Source organism: Seriola aureovittata, chromosome 19 (assembly GCF_021018895.1).
Source record: "Seriola aureovittata isolate HTS-2021-v1 ecotype China chromosome 19, ASM2101889v1, whole genome shotgun sequence".
In the NCBI taxonomy this organism is placed as follows: domain Eukaryota; kingdom Metazoa; phylum Chordata; class Actinopteri; order Carangiformes; family Carangidae; genus Seriola; species Seriola aureovittata.
In genome coordinates this window covers 8252213-8271398 of record NC_079382.1, presented here as the reverse complement: position 1 = coordinate 8271398, position 19186 = coordinate 8252213, and the positions used below count along the sequence as shown (strand labels likewise).

At 39.9% G+C, this 19186-nt stretch overlaps 2 protein-coding genes across 3 annotated transcripts in view; one reads left to right on the top strand and one right to left on the bottom strand.

The window, feature by feature from the left end:
* LOC130187502 (MAM domain-containing glycosylphosphatidylinositol anchor protein 2-like) overlaps positions 1–19186 on the top strand; it is a 173370-nt gene that overhangs the window by 36329 nt on the left and 117855 nt on the right. The gene's annotated exons all lie outside the window — the stretch shown is intronic.
* LOC130187503 (low choriolytic enzyme-like) lies at positions 1720–6402 on the bottom strand. Its single transcript, XM_056405175.1, has 8 exons — positions 4605–6402; positions 4438–4456; positions 4271–4333; positions 3932–4078; positions 3695–3812; positions 2131–2309; positions 1958–2039; positions 1720–1884 (listed from the first exon to the last, which is right to left on the bottom strand). Exons 1-8 carry the CDS (start codon positions 4671–4673, stop codon positions 1743–1745), a joined length of 819 nt encoding a protein of 272 aa, XP_056261150.1. The 5' UTR covers positions 4674–6402; the 3' UTR covers positions 1720–1742.

Below are 19186 nucleotides of genomic sequence, written 5' to 3'. Positions count from 1 at the left end.
AGAGAGATGACTCTCATTAGACTCCAGTTTGATTGAACGTTTGGTGATTCTTAGCCACAGTGTGTTTGAGTTGTGGCATGTTTGTGCTTCAGTTACGGGATCTCGGGCTCAGCGCTAATTTTATTTTAATCAGGATTTGGAGAAATACTTAAATTTATATCTGGCCGAAAAGTCTCTCCGAGCTTCTTGGAGCAGGAACAGAGCCGGAGCGTTAAATATTTCAATAAACAAGTAGATTTTAAATATTTCATGGGCAGAACGATTGATATGAACTGAAACTACTTTATGAAACATTAAAGGCCCTGTGTCCATCTGAACTATACAGATTCACTGCCTTTCTCAGAGCACTGCTTGTGCCATGGCCTCTTTAGCTGTATTTAAGCCAGAGCACTGGAGAAATGCATCCAACGCTGTCATGATTGTTAGTGCATTCATACATCATGCGAGGAGGAGAATTTGCTTAATAGGAATCTGTTCTCTCTCTCCGAGGCATTCTTCCCTTATCTGCCCCTGAAACTCCCCCGCTACTCCTTTCTCGCCCAACACCGCTCTCTCGCACTGGGGTGAATACAGAAGAATAACACTGCGCAGCATTTCAAAGGGTGAAAAAAAACAAAAAAAACACACACACACACACACACACACACACACACACATACACACACATCCAAGAGTATGGGTTGTGGCCAAGTTAAAAAAAAAAAAGATTTTCTCTGCAGGGTTAGGGAGTAGAAGCAGAGGGGTTTATCTCATGTCCTACCACATCTATGCCTCTCCGCAGAGACGCAGCCCTGCAAAGTTTGGCTCGCTTAATATACTGCAGTACTGATTCACTCTGATAAAACACTGTACTCTTCAGTAGTGTACAAATCCCAAACTTAATTACTATGAGCCGAAATGGAAATGAACTCAATTATGAAAATATTGACGCATATTTGCCCTTCAGACATTTTTGTATCTAATTAAATTCTTTTTTTTTTTTGTCTTCGCCAATACTTCCTAACTTTGTTTTCGTACTGTAATAATAGATTCAGCAAAACAGTTTGATTTTCAACAGGATTTTACTGCATACATACAAAGTTGTTCTGTTTAACCAAGATAAATGGAAGGTTTTGTAATGATCTGAATCATGCAGGAGGTTCGTTGAGGGCATCTTTCCTGATTCCGTAGAAACGAGAAGGGTTATTTGAGTATTCTCTGAATTTGCTGAATCCAATGAGCGGAAAAAATACTTCAAGAAATAGAATCGGGCAGGAACAGACTATAAAGTACAACTCCAGACTGAGTGAATCAACACTTAACAGCATATCCCAGTTATTTTGTATTGCACATCTATGAAGTTGCGAACTTGCAGGAGACAGATAAATCAAGAATAGTCAAAGCTGATGTTGCAGACTTGGAGATATCCTCCCTAAGCTTCCAATAATGGATCTTGATAGTGTCTTCTCTTAGATCCTTCCTGTATGATAAATACTCGTGTCTATCAAACTTTACCCCCAGTTTGAAAAGCAGAATTTCTGCCATGAATTTGAAGTCTCCAAAATTGTAACACGACTTTGTTGAAATCCACACAATGCCCCTATAAACGTCCATCTTGCTATGGCAACAGAACCCAAAAACAATACATGTACTTCACTGTAAATGACAAGAGACACATAAGATTGATGAATCTCAAGCTTTTATAATCATAACGTCACATTAATGTGACAAGTGCGAGAGTGGAAAAATACTGCAGCAATTCTCTATCCGACGTATCTCCAGCACTTGTAGAGCCTGTTGATCCTGAGAATGTCGATTTTGGACAGGCCATCCCTCTGGCCGACCGAAGCAGAGGGGTCACGGATGGGAGTTATGGTTTCGGCCCCGAACTTTCCAAAGGCAGTTCTACAGGTTTGGACAGTAGTAATAAGACAAAGACACGTTCAGAAATGTGTTTCCAGAATCTGTTCGACCTTACCTTCCATAGTGCATTATAGAGGAGTAGTCGTATGGAGTGTTGAGATTATCTGTGTCCTTCTTTTGGAAGTTGTAGACAAAATCTATTGACAAAAAAACCAAAGACAAATAAATAGCTAATAGACTGAGACACAGATCGATCTGAATTGGTCAGTCGTAAAGTGAGTTTCTTACATTGATTGACGTTTTCCCAGTTGATTTTGACATACATGTCGCGGTCGCTGCGAGTGTGTTCGTGGTAGAAACCTAGTGCGTGCAGCAGCTCATGCTGGATGATGCCGTGGCGTATGCAGCCGAACCTCTGCAGTGACACCACCTGCTTGTCTCCAATACGACCCAGTAAAGAGGCACAGCTAATGGCAGAGAGAGAGAGAAAGAGAGACAGGGGCCATTAATATGCAACATGCAACTTCACATTTAATTAATAAAGTAATATAATTTATATTACCAGCAACCTTTTGTGTACATTGGTAAATAATTAGCTTTCTGATTATGTTTGTGGAGGTTTTTTTTTTTTTTTTTTTTTTTGCTGTTAGCATATCCGAGAGCTTAGTGATGGCTGTCAGTTACAGATGCATGATTCTGACAATGAGGGAGGATGTATTAGAAAAGCGCTTCCTGCCTTAGTTAAAAGCATGATCCTGCAGGATGCATGTTGCAGCTTTAACCTGTGCGCAGGATCGTGCCCCTGAGCACAGACATGTGGACTCCCCACCTCCTCCGTATAGGAACAAGACTGAAAGAGATGCAAAGTGATCAAAAAATGACACGGCTGCATTGTTTGTAGTAACTTTGCATTTATGTCTTTGCGGTTGTTTTGCATGTCTTTGTACTTGTTGTGCATCTCTATATGGTTTGTGTCTCTTTGTGGTTGTTTTGTGTCTCTCTTTGTGGTTTTCTTATGTCTTTTTTTTTTTTTTTAGCTGTTTTGCATCTTTTTAGTCATTATAGGCTCTTTACACTGGCACTGCTTTGCTAAATACTAGAGCAAACCACACTCTTTACTCTGCTTATGTTACTGTACAGTATTTAAATGTAATGTTGCCGTAGCTTCAGTGCAGTGTGCTGTTGTGATGTGAAGATGTAAAAAGGAAAAAAAAACAAAATATCAACAGTAACAAATGTTGGATGGGATTCAGTTTTCAGATTGTCAATATTGAAAGACTCTGATCACGATCAGGAGCAAAAAAAAAAAAACTCTCAATCAGGAAGTCCCTCCGTATAACCGAGCTCTGTTACTTCTCATCAAGGAACATTAACAGTCAGTCATGGTAACAGAGGCTCTTGCTCAGGGGCCTCCTTGACGCCTTGGGCTCTTGAGCCTGCGCCTGTTAGGCTACGCTCAGTCATCCATCCGTGCCAGTGTGCAGCATCAGATGGGTGTGTCTGCATCGAGGCAGCTCAGAAACATTGTGCTGAGGAAGTTGTCGATCACAGGAGGGCACCCCAGCCTTTAGAATACATTCAACTGCCTGCTCTGGAACACTGTGTGTCGTCCAGTGTGCAAATCCTGATCCATCCAGCGTAGAGACGGATAGGTTGAAATCAAATGAAGTAATGGTACTTAAGCCATGTCGTGCACAATGCAGTTAACTAATTGTAGATACATATTTTTCCTTCTCACCTTTCTCTTGACAAATGCATGTGTCCCACTTTTATCTATATGATGTTATTGGTGTATGTACTCTATATTTACTTCCTCCCTTCACATGCGAGGGTGTTTTAGTTATTTACTTACCCATATCTTGGTTCAATGCTTACGTACGCCCTCTGAGCCGCACGGGGAATGAAGCGAATGCAGGTTTTTGATGCAAAGTCCCTCAAGGCTGCAAAAATCTTACTCCTCTCAGAGTTGTCTACAGTTGTGGATAAAATGATAAAAATCAGTAATATCATCCATTCAGTAGGTGAGAGAGACCTGTTAAGATACCCAATCCCGTTTCACAAATGTATTACCTTAAAAATTGAAACCCACCATATTTTTCACTTAAGATGAAAGGGATTTCCACGTTCCCATTAGCAGATTTTGACCACAAGCAGCTATATGGTTTATTAACGCACTTCATAGCATTCCTGGTTCTTGGAATCAACACGTCTCCTTCCAGCAGAAAATCTTTAGATCCTATTAAAATGAAAGAAAATATGTGCTTTCATCCATTTGTCAGAAACTTCGGTAAAGTCAAACAATAAATTATTTTAGTTCCCAAAAAAAAAAACAACCCATTCCTTTATTGAATTTAGAAAATCTGCATTAATATAGTGAGAAGCTAATGTTCCCCTCGCCGTCCTTGTAATGTCATGATTGAATACTCACCATTGTTCATTCTCAGAATGGTTGTGGTAATGTCCTCCATAGCGGAGCCATCCACTGAGATCTCTAATGAATGGAAGAAAAGCAGATGTCAGACAACTCTATGTTGACTATGATAAACGGCGCGAAGCGTGATAGATATGCTTTGTTAGACAGAGCTCCAAACTTACCATCATCAGCACCATGATCCTGTGGGGGGAAAAAACAGAGAACATAAACCTCTGTGCTTCATTCTACAGTCTTTAAAATCAGTTTAATGTAATGAAGTGGGCAGAGACAGACACCCAAACAGTGCATAGAAACTGTTCAGCGCTATGTTTAGTGAGTTGTTTCTTACATTTCCTTGGTGAGCATTGCAGAAGCCCAGAAGCAGGAGAAGAAGAGACCTAGTTGTTTTAAAGTCCATTTTTATCTGAAGGTGATGACGTGAGTCTTCACTCGCCTCACCCAGGACTGATGCTGAAGCCCAGTCCGGGCCGAGTTTATATGCAGGATGTCGAGGTGTGTCTGTGTACAGAGATTAGCGGTAGGGGTTCAATGGGCTCTGTCTTAGACACACAGCTGATGGGAGTGCCCTGCCCACCATGGCTCACTGTTTCCACACAGGGATAATCTCATTCTGGGGGGATTACAGTGACCACAGGCTGCTGTCAGATCACTTAGCATCACATTTCAGACAGCCTTTTTACCCGGCAGGAGGTCTGTGCATGAGATCTGGCTCCGTCCCAAAGTTTTATCCCCAAAATAACAGATATAACATTTGAAACAAATAATGCCATGTTCACATTAAATATTTGCAGGCACTGAGGTGAATTCATAGGATTTAGACGCTTCTCTAACCCAGTAGCATCATACAAAGATTACTATCGTTGTACTAAACAATAGATAACAATATACCAACAATTGATCTACAACTATTTTGATAAGTGATTGAGTTTTTTGGTAATTTTTCAAGCAAACATACCTTATATTTACTTATTTACTTAAGTCACTGTGGGCTCTGACATTATATACAGCAAAGGTTGTTTGATTATTTCAGAAATCAATCGGTTAATTGAAAATGGAAATATTATAGCTGTAGCCATATCGGAACATGGTACATTGTTGAGTAAGATAAGTAGAACAATTACAGAAACAAACACTTCATTTGACCAAAAACGTGCACTGAAAACTTTGTAGCGAGCCTTAATAAAATGGACAAAAGCATTGATGAAAATAATAATAACAATAATTCTAAGAAGAACAATGATGCAGGTCTGTAGGAAAAGGCATTGTTGGAGCAGAGAAAAAGGAGGAGAGACAAATAACCAAAAACAAAAAAAACGAAACAAACTGCATCCTGATAAACATCTTCTGTAGTTGTTGGAACACTGTGAAGACGGCTCTGTTTTCTTTTTTTACCCAAAAGTCGTGTTCACACCATATTTAATATCAGCATTTCTTAAATTAATTGCAAGAATTTACATGTAAAAAAAAAAACAAAAAAAAAACAACAAAAAAACAAAAACTTTATTTTGAAGTAAAAATCAAGATTATTATTTGATTTGTGTTTACTGAGGGAGCTGCTCCACCACTCTGAGCATCTCTTTGGTTCGATGCTGCTGTGCTGCCTCTCCCTACACTGCTGTATTTTTCCTCCAGCCAGAAAATATTACTTTGTGATGCCAAAAAGAAACTTCTATCGCTATAGCTATCAGAACTAACTTGCTGTTTGATCCAAGTATGAGCTCTTAAAAGCTTGATCACTAACAACTCCAGTGGTGCTGATACCATCAGCTCATCTCGGGAGTCGTGCGAGTCCTCGAGTCTATGCGCATGAGATACCACGTAATGTATATAAACGTTATAGTTTCACACCCAGATAAAACGGCGGTTTTCTTCGCCTCTCTAATCCAGTCGCCTACACTGGAATTTGTGCTGCGAAGCCACTGGCAGCTACTGTTATAGAGCAGAGAAGAAGAATTGATTTCTGGTAAATAGCATAACGTTAGCCGTTGGCTGAAGTCACTAATAGGCGGTCAGTGAGTGAGACACACACACTGTGAGATGAGATGAGACGTAAGTGGGAGCACATATGACAGCTCGCAGTAATAGGCTACGACAGTTTTTAAATTCTTTTTCTACATGTCGTCGAGTATGAAAAGACCTAAAACGAACACTGTTAATGGGCTGCTGGATTGCTACAAGCAAATCATTTACATCATTTATATAGAAAGGATTCTGTCCAAAGCTTTTTTGATCCATGTAAGCGGTTGATCACTGTAACTGCTATTACTATAAGTGGTTTCCAATGTATTTGTTCATGTTTTACAAAGGGCTTAACCTGAGCCCTGCCATAGAACAATGACAGCAATCATATCACATCCATACAGGGTGAGTCGTAAACAGCTGTTAACATTTTTATTTATTTATTTTTTTACGTATCGTTATTGACATTTGAATCAGTATTGGTAAGGAAACAATGGGATCAGAACATCTCTTAAAAAAATCCTCATTTCCCATTAAACTAAACGGCCACTGTGGCCTTTACAACCCTCTAGATGCGCAAAGAGCTTTATAGTTTACACTGGGTATGACCTATTGTTGTGGAGCTCCATTTAAAATGTATTGTTTCAGATAATAATAATGGCTCAATTAGTGACTGGCTGTAAAGTCCGGGATTCATTACTGAAGAGCTTCTGCTGCTGCTGCTGCCGCCGCCGCCGCTGCTGCAACAGCGATGATCTCAGTGGTAAATACTGGACCTCGGCCACCGCCAGACTGTTCAGAACAGAAAACAGTCTTCTAAAATCTCCAAATCCAGAATTGGGTTGTTTAGAGAGATGAGTATTCAGATTTATTGGATGCTTCGCTAATAAATCATCAGGTTCCAGTGGATTGTTTACAGGGGGGGAGAGAGATGCTGTCTGGCTTCACGGTGCTATAAACAGTTTTAGGATCTGATTTCACATGTCCAGGCCGGCAGCTTCAAACAGAGATTCCATCATAGCAACCTTTATATGATGTGGTCCTCTGCTGTACATCACTGTAATGTGGCATTTATTGTTTAGGAACAAAAATTGCACTGTGTGTGTGTGTGTGTGTGTGTGTGTGTGTGTGTGTGTGTGTGTGTGTGAGTGTGAGTGAGTGTGACTGCAGGTGTTTTATGTGTGAATAAAGCCCTATGGATTTAGTATACTCTATGTACTTTTGCGTGTCTGTGTGTGTGTGTTTGTGTCTATGTGCTGTCTGTATGTCTGTGCCTGTCCAATTCGGGCGATCCGCGTGGGTGCACAGGTAATCCAATTTGTGTTTTAGAGTCACAGCACAGCACGAGTAATGCTCAATGATGTATGACCCATCCATTTGGTTGAGCTTTATTCCTAATGCCTCTCCAACTGCAGGGGGAAGTAGATCTTATTCAATTGGACGTTAGTCTAGTGCTACCCACAAAAAAGTTTTTTTGTTTTTTTTATTTCTCTCCAAAGTATTACTTACCCATTATCACATTCAGTTTTATTTTCATTCTTTTCACTTATACCTCCGAAACATCCACTACAGTCTTTTTTTTTCTTTCTTTTTTTTTACTGCATTTCAGAATTAGCTGGAAACAGAGCATTAAGATTGTGCTTTATATCCGTAATTCAACACTGTTCACAAGTATGTTAACCACAACAAACATAGTAAGAGACATGTGTCAAGGTGTGTTTTAAATACAGCCCAGCAAATACACATCTTAAACTGTTACAAGTCTGGATATTCTAAAAAGAAAAAAAAGAAAAGAAAAAAAAAAATCCTGCCTGCAGCCATGCTGACTTACTAAAAGGTATTTCATGGGTGAACACCCAAAAATGTCCGGTCGCACCATGCTTCCATTTATCAGTTTCAGAGTCACAATTTGCAGGTGTGTATGATGGGAATGGCAGGAGTGAAGGACCTTTAAAGAGAATCAGATGATGATAATATTGTTTGACATTTTCTCACCTATGGACCATTAAAAATCCCATTTTTTTAGGCTCTTATATAAAGAGGATTGTGTTGCCTAACATGAGTAGCTGCTGCTTGTCTATGTTTTATTTCACTAAAAATCTTTTGGCTGAACATAATGTGATCTGAAGATGTCACATTGACAAAAAATATAATGGGCATTTTTTTTCACTTTTTCCTTATAGACAAACAATTTATTAAAAAAAATAAAATCTTTTGCACATTAATCAATATTGCGAATAAGCTGTACTTGCAGCCGTACACAAGATGTTAGATATCTTCACATCACAGTGACGTTAACAATATTAGTAGGTGGATTCGCTTGGTGGGAGGAGGTGGAGCAGATGGGAAGTTTTGGCACATGGTTCCAGAGCACCAAACAGCAGTGATGGCATACCCTATTAGCCCTCCACTGCGCTAGAGTACATCTCTGTCTTTTTCTCTGACACTGCGTGGGCAGCCAAGGACAACAGTCAATGAGCAATATCAATTTACGTAATGGACTATTAAACAATGTGCTTAACATTTAGAAGCGCTACACTGGTGTTCGGTTGGAGTGTGTGCCAGGAAGCCCGCTGCCACGATAACCACCCTGTGAAGTGAAACACATTAGCCTGCTCTGATGCCTCTTTTCTTGCTCCTTGTCCTCCTACAGCTGGTCGTCCCACCCGACACACACATGCCCCTGCTCGCTCTCCCTTCACTTGCCTTTTGCTCTGCATATGTCTGCATATCAAAATAACAATTTACTATTATGTGCCCTGCGTTCACGTCGAGCATCCTCCTGCGATCCAACTCATTACGTCTCCTCGCATGCAAGTCTTCAAAAAATCCAGATATTTCTTCTGTTATTTTCCCACTGCCTGACTAATTTCTCATCTAGTTGAATGTCTGTGGGTAAGAAGTTGTTTTTTTTAACTCACACTGATGGATTTATTTGTTTTTTTTTCCTCTCCTTTTTCTCTCTCCGTTTGTTCTCTGTTCCGGAGTCAATCTTAGAGGGTAAACATTGTGTTCATACTAACTGACATTCAGACAAACAAGAACAAATGTATTGAATATGAACACCATTTTAATTGGTGTGAATTACCAGACTTGTCAGAGCTACGCGAATAGTCAATTAAATCAGGTGTATTATTGTAGTAATGCAATTGATTAAGCCATGATCCAGTTGCGATCCAGTAATTGTGTTTGATGGATGAGATGTCAAGTGCTTTTGAGTTGGATTTGAAAATTATACTATAAAAGGTCTTTGTGCTGAGAGAAATATCAGTGAGGGTGGAAGTAAGAGTAGTTTTTAAATAGAGCAGAAATCTATCAGGGTCCGTGGCATGTCTGGTCCAAAGGCGCCATTGGAGCGAAGAATACACATACGTGTTATTTTGACAAACGTAAAATACGGTTTACAAACCGTAGTCAGCTGTTGATTTTTTTTTTTTTTTTCAACCTTTACTTATTTAGTGATTGGGGACTTTTTCAGTCAAACTCACTTCACATTCGCATTCATATTTCAACATCCACCCAGTACAGGCTTCAATGGTTCCATTGACCAAAGCAGCTGCAGTATGTGTCTTGCTCAAGGGTACATCAAGGGAGGGAGGGAAGAGTGTGACTCATTCTCTTTGCCCACCCACGTTCCCCCAGCCCGTCTAGAACTGATGATATTAGAGAAGCCCATTTCCCTTCCTTCAGGCTACAGCCTCTGATATAAACCCTTCTGTTAGCACTTCAGCGTAGAGAATATGATCATTTTGAACTTTTAGAACATTTGTAAAATAATTTAAAATCGAAAAAATATATATATTCTCCTCACCCCTTTCCACAGACAGAATAACTTGGTCTATGGTTATATTATTACAATATATTATATAAATTTATAGTTGTTATATAATATAATGAAAAATGTGTGTTTTGTGTCAGTATTCTAAAACCGGTGTGTTTAAGTGGTGAAGTGGCAGATTTGCTGGATTTCTAGCTAAAATACATACCGCAGGTTTGGAAATTATTAAGGTATACTGATACTCTTTCAGTAACAATTTGCTTTTAAAGATCCTCTCCAGACGCATCTGCTTTGAATGATAATTTGTTTCTTACAAGGTTTTTCTACAAAGACCTTAAATTACATTTACTCCATCTCCCTCACTGAAAAAATCTGAATCTATAAATATGGATTTAGTTTAACCGCTTGACACAAGCTGTCTGCTGTGTCACTGAGAAGTCCATTCTCAGCGTGCGCGCGCCGGAGGCTTCATGTTTCTATATCACTCTCGCACTAGTTGCATATCGGACCACGATTGACTAACAAACTAGTTGCAATGTCACAAGTACATTTTGTTTGTACACATCTTAAACTCAGATTTAAGGAGTTCACAGAGAAACTTTCCCTCTCCAACCAAAATCTGAAACCTGCTGCAGTGGTTTTAGATGAAACCTCTGAAGGGAACAATTTAGGATTTTAAATAACATGCAGATACAATATCTCTATCTATCTGTTTTTAGGTACAAACCTGGGAGTTCGCATTAGGTTAACTTGTGTTTTACTGTTTGTTTGTGAGGCTTATGTGGCTTCAGTTTACATCAGTCACACCCAGGCTGATGGGTGGTGCACTTGCAGTTTTAGGTGTGCTATTGAACACACTTATTGTATCGGATTACACATTGCAGGGGTCGTGTCTGTCCAGCACCGTTTGTTGGATATTTTTTTTTTTAACTACCTTCTGGTTTAGCTTATGACATTTCTCTCTTTTACCACCATGTCATGTGGTGGTGAGCAATGTGCTGTAGGTGGACAAACACATTATTATAGGTATTCTAGTAATATTTTCTACCTGGTTTAATAGAGTTGCTCCTCCAACCAGACATTATAATTGCTTTAAGTGAAATTAGAAGCGGTATTACACCTAAAGTCATGTGAAATCAGCTTGCTTATTCTCTTCTTTAACTAATCTTTTATGAATGACTTTAGTTATTTTGACATTTTGTGTTTTTTTTAACATTTTGTTACATTTTTATTTTGACTTCTAAAGTACCGTATGTAACAAAATATGTGAGAAGATATTGTGTAAACTTAGTTTTCAATTCAGAATGCATACTCATCTGTAGTGGAAGAATAATCTCCACAATATTACTTCTTTTTCTTTTCTTTTTTAATATATGGCTTTTTCCTCTGTCTTCTTAATCTCCTTCTTCTCCTCTGCCCCTTCTTTAAATGTCCCAGTCAGTGCATATGAGCCAACTTACTTAAGTTTTTCACCCAAATGTAGAAAATCCCCTAATGAGGCTTTAGGCGCAAGTATTTCCCATCTTCATCATTTCACTGAGCTGTATTTAACATCACATGGAGTAAGCACCCTTCAGTTAATAAGACTCAGTGGAAAAATTCTAATTCATTAAACCTCAAAAACTCTCAGGCCCAAATTAATTTGCACAATACTGTAACAGTTTGTGTTTTGTGATATTATAGTTCACGCCTAGTCAGTTGGTTTTGATTTTTAGTGAAGTGCTGCAATGCAGCTAAGTCTAAAGAGAACTAGTGTAAAGTGAACTAAGGAGGCATTTCTCAGGTCTGTGCTGCTGATATTGGAAGACCTGTAGCCCTCCTTTCCAAGAGCATAGCTCAGTGAGAGATCTCTAAAACCCATTTCCTGCCTGGCTTAGAATAATGAGGTGTTAGAGCCTGCTGGCAGGGCTTAGCCTCACACCTCCCCAATGGAGAAGTTATGGATGGTATACAGTCACACACTCACACACACACACACACACACACACACACACACACACATATACACACACATTCAAAGACATGGACATATGCCCCCTGGAGGTGTTATGGATAGCTGCATATTGCAAAGCCAGCCAGCAGGCAGCACTGTCAGCCAGCCTGCGCTGTGGGCATTGATAGGACAATCAGTTCTCTCTGGAGTTGCCCTAGCCAATCATGAGACAGTTTTTTGGCGGGCAGCACCCAATCTTCTGAGGTTTGCCAGATACTCTATCCTCGGTGAGCTGTTGCTGGCTCGCTACTAGCCAACCATAAAGAAAGCCGCTGCCTTGCCTCAGCCAATCGTGTGAGTGCTGGCCAGAGTTAGGCCTATCAACTGAGAACTGCTGCATGGTTCCAGCCAATCTGGGCTTTATCCTTCCCTACAGATGTCCGATTAGTGTTGTTTAGGGAAATCAAACTGCCACAACAGGCCTACATGCCAATGTGGTACCGTGAATGGAGAGACTGGTAGAATGGGATAGGGAAAACCCACAGAGGCTTACTTAACTTTAGAACTGTAATACTTTGGTTGTCATACTGTGATACTGAGTCAGTGAGTGTTTGAATGTATATCATTGTCAGCAAATAAAGTACAGATTCACCCCTCAGCTTGATTTTTCAAATTCTTCTAATACAATGAGCTAGCAAACGCTGCTTAGCCGTCGAGGTCTTTCTTTAATGAAATTCTAAATTTACCGGCATGTACTCGTAAAGGCCCGCAAGTTTACTCCTCATAAAACCGTTCTGGCTAACACGAGCCAAGGATATGTTCAATGAACTCTGGCCATGTTCTGTTTAATGGGCCTATAACATATGTCTGCACCTTAAGCTGACATAGGCACTAGATGTGATGATAGTGCAGAGGTTTTAGCACTACTCAGGCTTTCTGGTTCCACTGAAATGTACTTTAGTATTGTGTGTGTGTGCATGTGTTTGTGTGTGATTGTGCACATTTTATGTTGTTCTACCAAATGTGTTTATTTCAGACTCATGCAGTACTTGTGCAGCATCATAATTTTCAATTAACTTACACTTTGTAATCCATCCTTTTCCTTGTTTTTACAAGACATGTTATGGAAAACTTGGCAGTTACTTTTTCTGTCAGTCTGTGAAGCTGTACACCTTTTTTTTCCTACAGTATATGATTATATGAATCCATAAGCTTTACCGCTTATCCTTTGAGGGTCACGGGGGGGCTGGAGCCAATCCCAGCTGACATTGGGTGAGAGGCGGGGCACACCTTAAATAGGTCGGCAGTCTATCGCAGGGCTTTATTATATTACATTAAATGTAATTAAACACACCTTCTAGAATAAGATGCTATATTAGTTCTGGGAGAAGCCTGAGAGTGTTTTAAATTATATTTATAGAAAGAAGTTGAGATGGTAGGAAAAGCTTAGAGGTTAAGGCTACTATTGACCTTTTTCACAGAGGACATCTTGTCATGTCATAGCAGCAAAAGTGTGTAATTAACAACAATAATAGCTCCATATAATTTAGGGGAGCTACTTCCAGAGCCCTGGTCTTGTAGGTTATGGGGACACCTGGTACAGAGCCATCCCTAACGACATTTGTTACATCTGTGCTTTTCCTGCTGTGATAAGTCAAAATATCTGCTATTTTGCTGCCTTTAAAAAGTCTAAGAATTGTGAAAGAATTACCCAGAGCCCAAGATGTACTTGAAATTGCCTGTTTTGTTCCAACAACATTTCAAAACCCATAAGATATGCAATTACTATCATGGTAGAGAAAGAAAACCAGCAAATATTCTGAGAAGCTACATTCAGCAAATGCTCAGTGTATTTCTTTAAAAAATTACTATCTAATTAAATGATTATCAAAGCTTTTGCCAATATAAGCTTTTGTCGATCAACTAATCAATTAACTAGTTGTTACAGCGCTACTTGGAAAACATTGGCATAGAAAATTTCAAAAACGTTGACGAATGTTAAATGCCCGAAGTGCTGGTATAGTTGTACAATTAATCCAAGATGGTGGATTGAATGCAGTAAGTTAGATGTATTCATGTGCTGAACATGAACAAAATAAAACCTGTTGGGTTAGGATGATTTGGTACTTACATTGTGTGTAGCAGGCGTAGCTGTGTTTGTGTAGCAGGCTCTCTGGGTGTTGCTGAAGTAACAACAGCTGTATGTTTCAGAACCATGGACAGAGACAGTACCGTCACAGCACTGCTCCAAGCTAAACACCTCAAGGCACCTCACAGCGTTAACCACAAACATTTGATTTGGAGTTTAAAAAATCAAGTATCTACTAATCAGCTACACCAGATTCAACCAGGCTCGTTTGTGTCACTTCCTGAAGATGACTTGCATGACATCAAGCTTGCATGAACATAATGAATGCAGCTGTATGCAGTCAAGCTCCATAACCCCTGCTGTGGAGTACCGTAATGTGGGAGCAAAGATGAATCTGTCTTCTAAATCTCCCCACCTTCACCCACCACAGTCATCTCTCTCTTCTCTCTTCCCATCTCAGCAGGGCTCTGGCACGTTCACACTGCCCTAATTTTAGCGTAACAAGGTGTGTGTGCATGTGTGTGCATAGATATGTGTTTGTATGATTGTGTGTGTGTGTGTGTGTGTTTATGTGTGTGTATGTCTGCATTGCCCAACTATAAATAGCACCTCTGAGAGCCACAGCTGTGCATAGTTGTTTTGTGCTCTTATGGTGTTCCTTGTCTGTTGAATGATTGGACAAACGGACCCCTCTGCTGTGCTAATCAGCTATCTCAACTCAAGCACCCAATTTACAAGAGTAAGCGTCACTTTGTCCGCTTTTGCCACAAAAAGGCCACCTGACATTTCTGTCTTGATTTTAATAATGACTGTCTTCTCTTTCTGCTGAGCTGGACAAACACGTTGTTGTGTTTTCCATGATGCTGCAGCCTCTGCTTCTTGAGAACGTCTGTGTTTTGCAGCTCAACAGTGCACACTGTGTGATAGATGATCTGTGCTGATAGTGCGAAGCCGGATCTATACAGAATCTCATTTACAATAACAGTGTAGGCCGAGGAGTGCATGCAAGTGCATTACAGTGTGTAATCAATACGCTCTGACAACCCCTGATGTAATAATATGCATGTGCTGCTGGCAAACCATTTCAAGGCTTTACACACATGGATGACCTCATGGATGGGTTGCTCCTCAATTATACTGCAGCAAAGTCTGGGTGTAGTGTAAGCTTACACTTTCTGAAGTGTAAGGAATGAGTTAGCCTAAGCATAGAAAAGAATAGAATTCAATCTGTGACGCCTCTGGCAGTGGACCATCTTTACCTATTCTCAAAGTTCAAATCCAAGTACACACTAGTATAACCAATGGCAATGCTCTGCATCATGTGAGAGGATGCAGCAAATACTGTTTCTAACCATAACATTACTCATGTTCCAATTTAGCATGTGCAATATGAGTCTAGGGACGATAATATTAGTCAAAGTCTATAACTACTCTGTGGCCTAGGCCTGGGTGTTGCCTCTGATTTCCTGAATCGATTCAATTCCGATTCACAAGGTCCCGATACGATTCGATTCAATATCGGCACACATCTCAACAAGTAATAGGTAGTGCGTGTGCACCAGCTGCAGTGAGCACCGACAGGACACAGCTTCTTCTTCTATCTGCTTCTTCATGCACATTTTGTGCGTGTTATCGCCGTGTTCATTATTTTTTAATCCAAAATGCAACCACACATCTGCGTTTAGACGTGTCTCTTCAGTGGAGCCGAGTCTGACATTTTTTTGTCTCACACGTCTTGTTCCGCGAGAAGGGTGCTTACATGAGACTAATTGCTAAATAGACAATTGATTTGAATCTGAGAATTTTTGTGTGTTGTTCACTATCCATCATGAAAGCCAGGGATTGTATGTGAAAGTAGCAGTAATTAACAATAGGTGTGGGCTGTAGAATAATTGACATGTTGGAGCAATCTTTTTTCAGAACCCATCATTAGGGAGCATAAGGCACCACACATGACTGTGCCAAGTTGTTTGGATATCTTAATAATGCTGAACTTATTTCCGTGTTATCACTATGTTTTTTTAAGTTGGCATTGTGCCGTTTTATCATACAGCTGAAATTGGCTTTTTCCCCCTCAGTCCCTTTATAACCAACTAGAAAGTTTATTTCCTGTGGTCCTGGCGCAGAATCGATAATGAGCTTGGTGTGATAACAAAAAACAATTATTTTTTAAATTGTTACCGTATGCATATTGCAGATGTTTTTTTCTCCCTCTGTTTCTCACTCTCTCCTGCTTCTCTCTATCTGGCTGGCCCATTCTGAGGAGGTGATTATGGAGCCAGAAAACTAGCAGGATATGGTTAGTGGTCCTCAGGGGTTGGTCTGAGGACATTAAGCCCACAGCGACAATGAGCCCCAGCTGTTGGATTTTTTTTTTTTTCACATTCATTTGTTTGTCAAATTTAAAGTCTGTACCATTGCCAAAAACCCACTCTGCCACTCAGGCACTCCAGAACTGTGGTGACAAGGCTGCTTTTAGCCAAATCCAATTTAATCTCCATTGGTGGTAGTGGATAAAGCTGTCTCCATATCCCCCAACCGAGGCCAAGGAAGGCTAGGCACTCCACTGGGAGCTGCTCACATAATGCACACTCAAACACCGCTTAGCACACACATACACATGCACATACACATGCACATATTCAGACAAGAAGAAGAGAGAGCACTAAACTAATAGTGAAATGTGCACAATTGTATGTGCAAAGGCACTCTCTTGTTCTCGTCTTCGTTCCTACCTTTTCTCTGCCCCTTGTGAGATTCTGCAGAGGGGAACATGATGTCACTGTTATGGAAATGAGATAATGAAATGAAAAAAAAGAGAGGCACATCTGAGACTCTTGCTTCTAGCCTGCAGCTCCTCCGCTTCCCTTTTTTAACTTTTAGATATCAGGAAGCTGTGTGCGTGTGTGTGCATGTGTGTGTGTGTGTGTGTGAGTGAGAATGAGTATATGTGCCTGCAGATGGTTGGATGGGTGGGGAAGTGCGGGGGTGTGATACTACAGCCAGAGATGCACATTTATGCAAATTTAATATCTTAACCCACAGGTTCATGACAACATTTGCTCGACATTTGCAACAACCCTGTTTAATCACAAGTGCTTGTAGACCGAATAAACAAGCGATTTCAGAATAACTCTGCATTAGTTTGACTGTAGAGATCCACTCAGTATTTCGCATTGATTTTTGCCTCCACTGTTTTGCACTTCTCACATCAGTGTGAGTGGCAGATGTGCTTCTTATGCCAATGCCAATTCCCTAACTGGCAGAGAAAAAAAACAAGATCAGAAAAAGCTTCTAATTAAAATCCAAATGTGCCACCAGCAGAATAGTTTTTTTCTTCAGCTCATTGCTCCCAAATGACCTCTGCTCTGCTGCTCAACCTACATGACCGCTCACTCATTTAACATCTTGTAATCTTGCTTTGGAGGGATGTAACTTCGTAATGACAGAAGGCGTACGAGAGGGTGCCCTAGCAAACTTGATTATTGATTAATTGACCTTAAACAAGTACATGTAACTATTTAGTAGAATTTCAAAGAATGTTGTAGGATGCCTCCGGTAATACAAACAGATGTTTGAGGGGACTGCTGGGTGTTGATTTACAGGCATCCTGCCACATTTTCTATCTATATTTGCAGAGGGACTTTTCTTTATTAAAGTACTGGCAGTGATGGAAAGTAACTAATACTACATAATACATTTACTAAAGCACTGCACTTAAGAGCAATTATATTTATCTGACATTTAGGATTATTTAGCAGATCATTTATGGGATTATATATTTATGGATTAAGATGCATGGTTATAGATTAGACTACACAATAGCATGTAAACAGTTGAAATGACCTCTATTTGAACCAGTTACAACACTGAAACGACGCTCTGAATCGGGCCATTCTACATAATATGTACTTTTAATGTGGATACCTTAAGTCCATTTCGCTGATCATGTCTCTGTCCTTTTCTTTAAAGGTATCGTGGAGTTTTTGAGCATGACTGAGGCTATGGAGCAATGTTTTGACAAGCACATGCCCCCTTTGTTTGTACGCTTAGGAGGATGCACGCATTCATGCGCGCAGACGGCACAGTTCACATTCAGCTGTCATGTTTGGGCTGTTCCAATGATTGACAGTTGGCAATGGTAATGCAATCACTGGAAACGCAGCAAATGCACAAACAAAGGCAGTGGAGGAGAAGGCCGCTCGCAAGCACACGAGGATGTAAACAAAGCACAGTTTTAAATATTAAAAAAAAAAAAAAAAAGAAATGTGTTTATGTGCTTGTTTAATGAGAAAGGAAATACCTCAAGGATAGACAATTTATTTTGTTGGGAAACGCTCGACGTAAACATCTAGTTGACAAGAAAACTCCACAGGGCACCTTTAAGCATTATTACAAATGCAGGACTTCTACTTGCAGCAGAGCATTTTTCTACATTGTTGTATTATTAGATTTTAAGTATCTCTCAGATTTAAATGCTTCTTCCCTCACTGAAGACCGGTTTGACATCCAGTGTAATAGCGTTGTACAGTATGTGGAATAAGACATTTAGGAAATTAAAAGGCCATAAATGTAGCAAATCTGTAAACGGTGATTGTTTTGTCAGTGTGTTCCAGAATTAAAAGTAGATTAAATTATTATAAGCTGCGTGCGTTAAGCCTTTGCAAACAATTGTTGCAATTTTACACATCATTACCTCCTTCACCATTGGACATTACATGAATTCAAAGCAAACCATTAAAAAAAACAAAAAAACATTTACCCCACTGTAGTTTATTGATCCAAACACGGCCTGGCTCACTGAATGAAAACTTATTCTAGTCTACATAATGAACATGTACAGGATGTATTTAAGATGTTAAAGGGTATAACCAGCCGTGCCTGTCCTGCTGTGATGTATTCAAAGCTTTGTCTACCACCCGCATCGCCTCCGCTTGGACATCTTTTATCTCCGACTTGTCAGTGCTTTGACATCTCACCTTATGCAACGCCAAATCCAACAGCGTTAATGTCACATTATCCATTCTTGGATGTCTTTTCTGAATATACTATGAGTAGTTACTGACAGTATCAAGCGGCTTCATGAAAACTAAACAAACAGGAAATTATGTGGTAATGACGGGTGTTTTAGTTTATGCTTTGGGCCAAGTG

Excerpts from the sequence above, each read along its gene's own strand:
- LOC130187503 (XM_056405175.1), bottom strand. The coding sequence starts at position 4,673 with ATGGACTTTAAAACAACTAGGTCTCTTCTTCTCCTGCTTCTGGGCTTC. Across the intron at positions 2,310-3,694 it reads AGCATTGAACCAAGATATGG|CTGTGCCTCTTTACTGGGTC; the intron begins GTAAGTAAATAA and ends CTCTGCCATTAG. Across the intron at positions 2,040-2,130 it reads CTGGGAAAACGTCAATCAAT|ATTTTGTCTACAACTTCCAA; the intron begins GTAAGAAACTCA and ends TTTTGTCAATAG.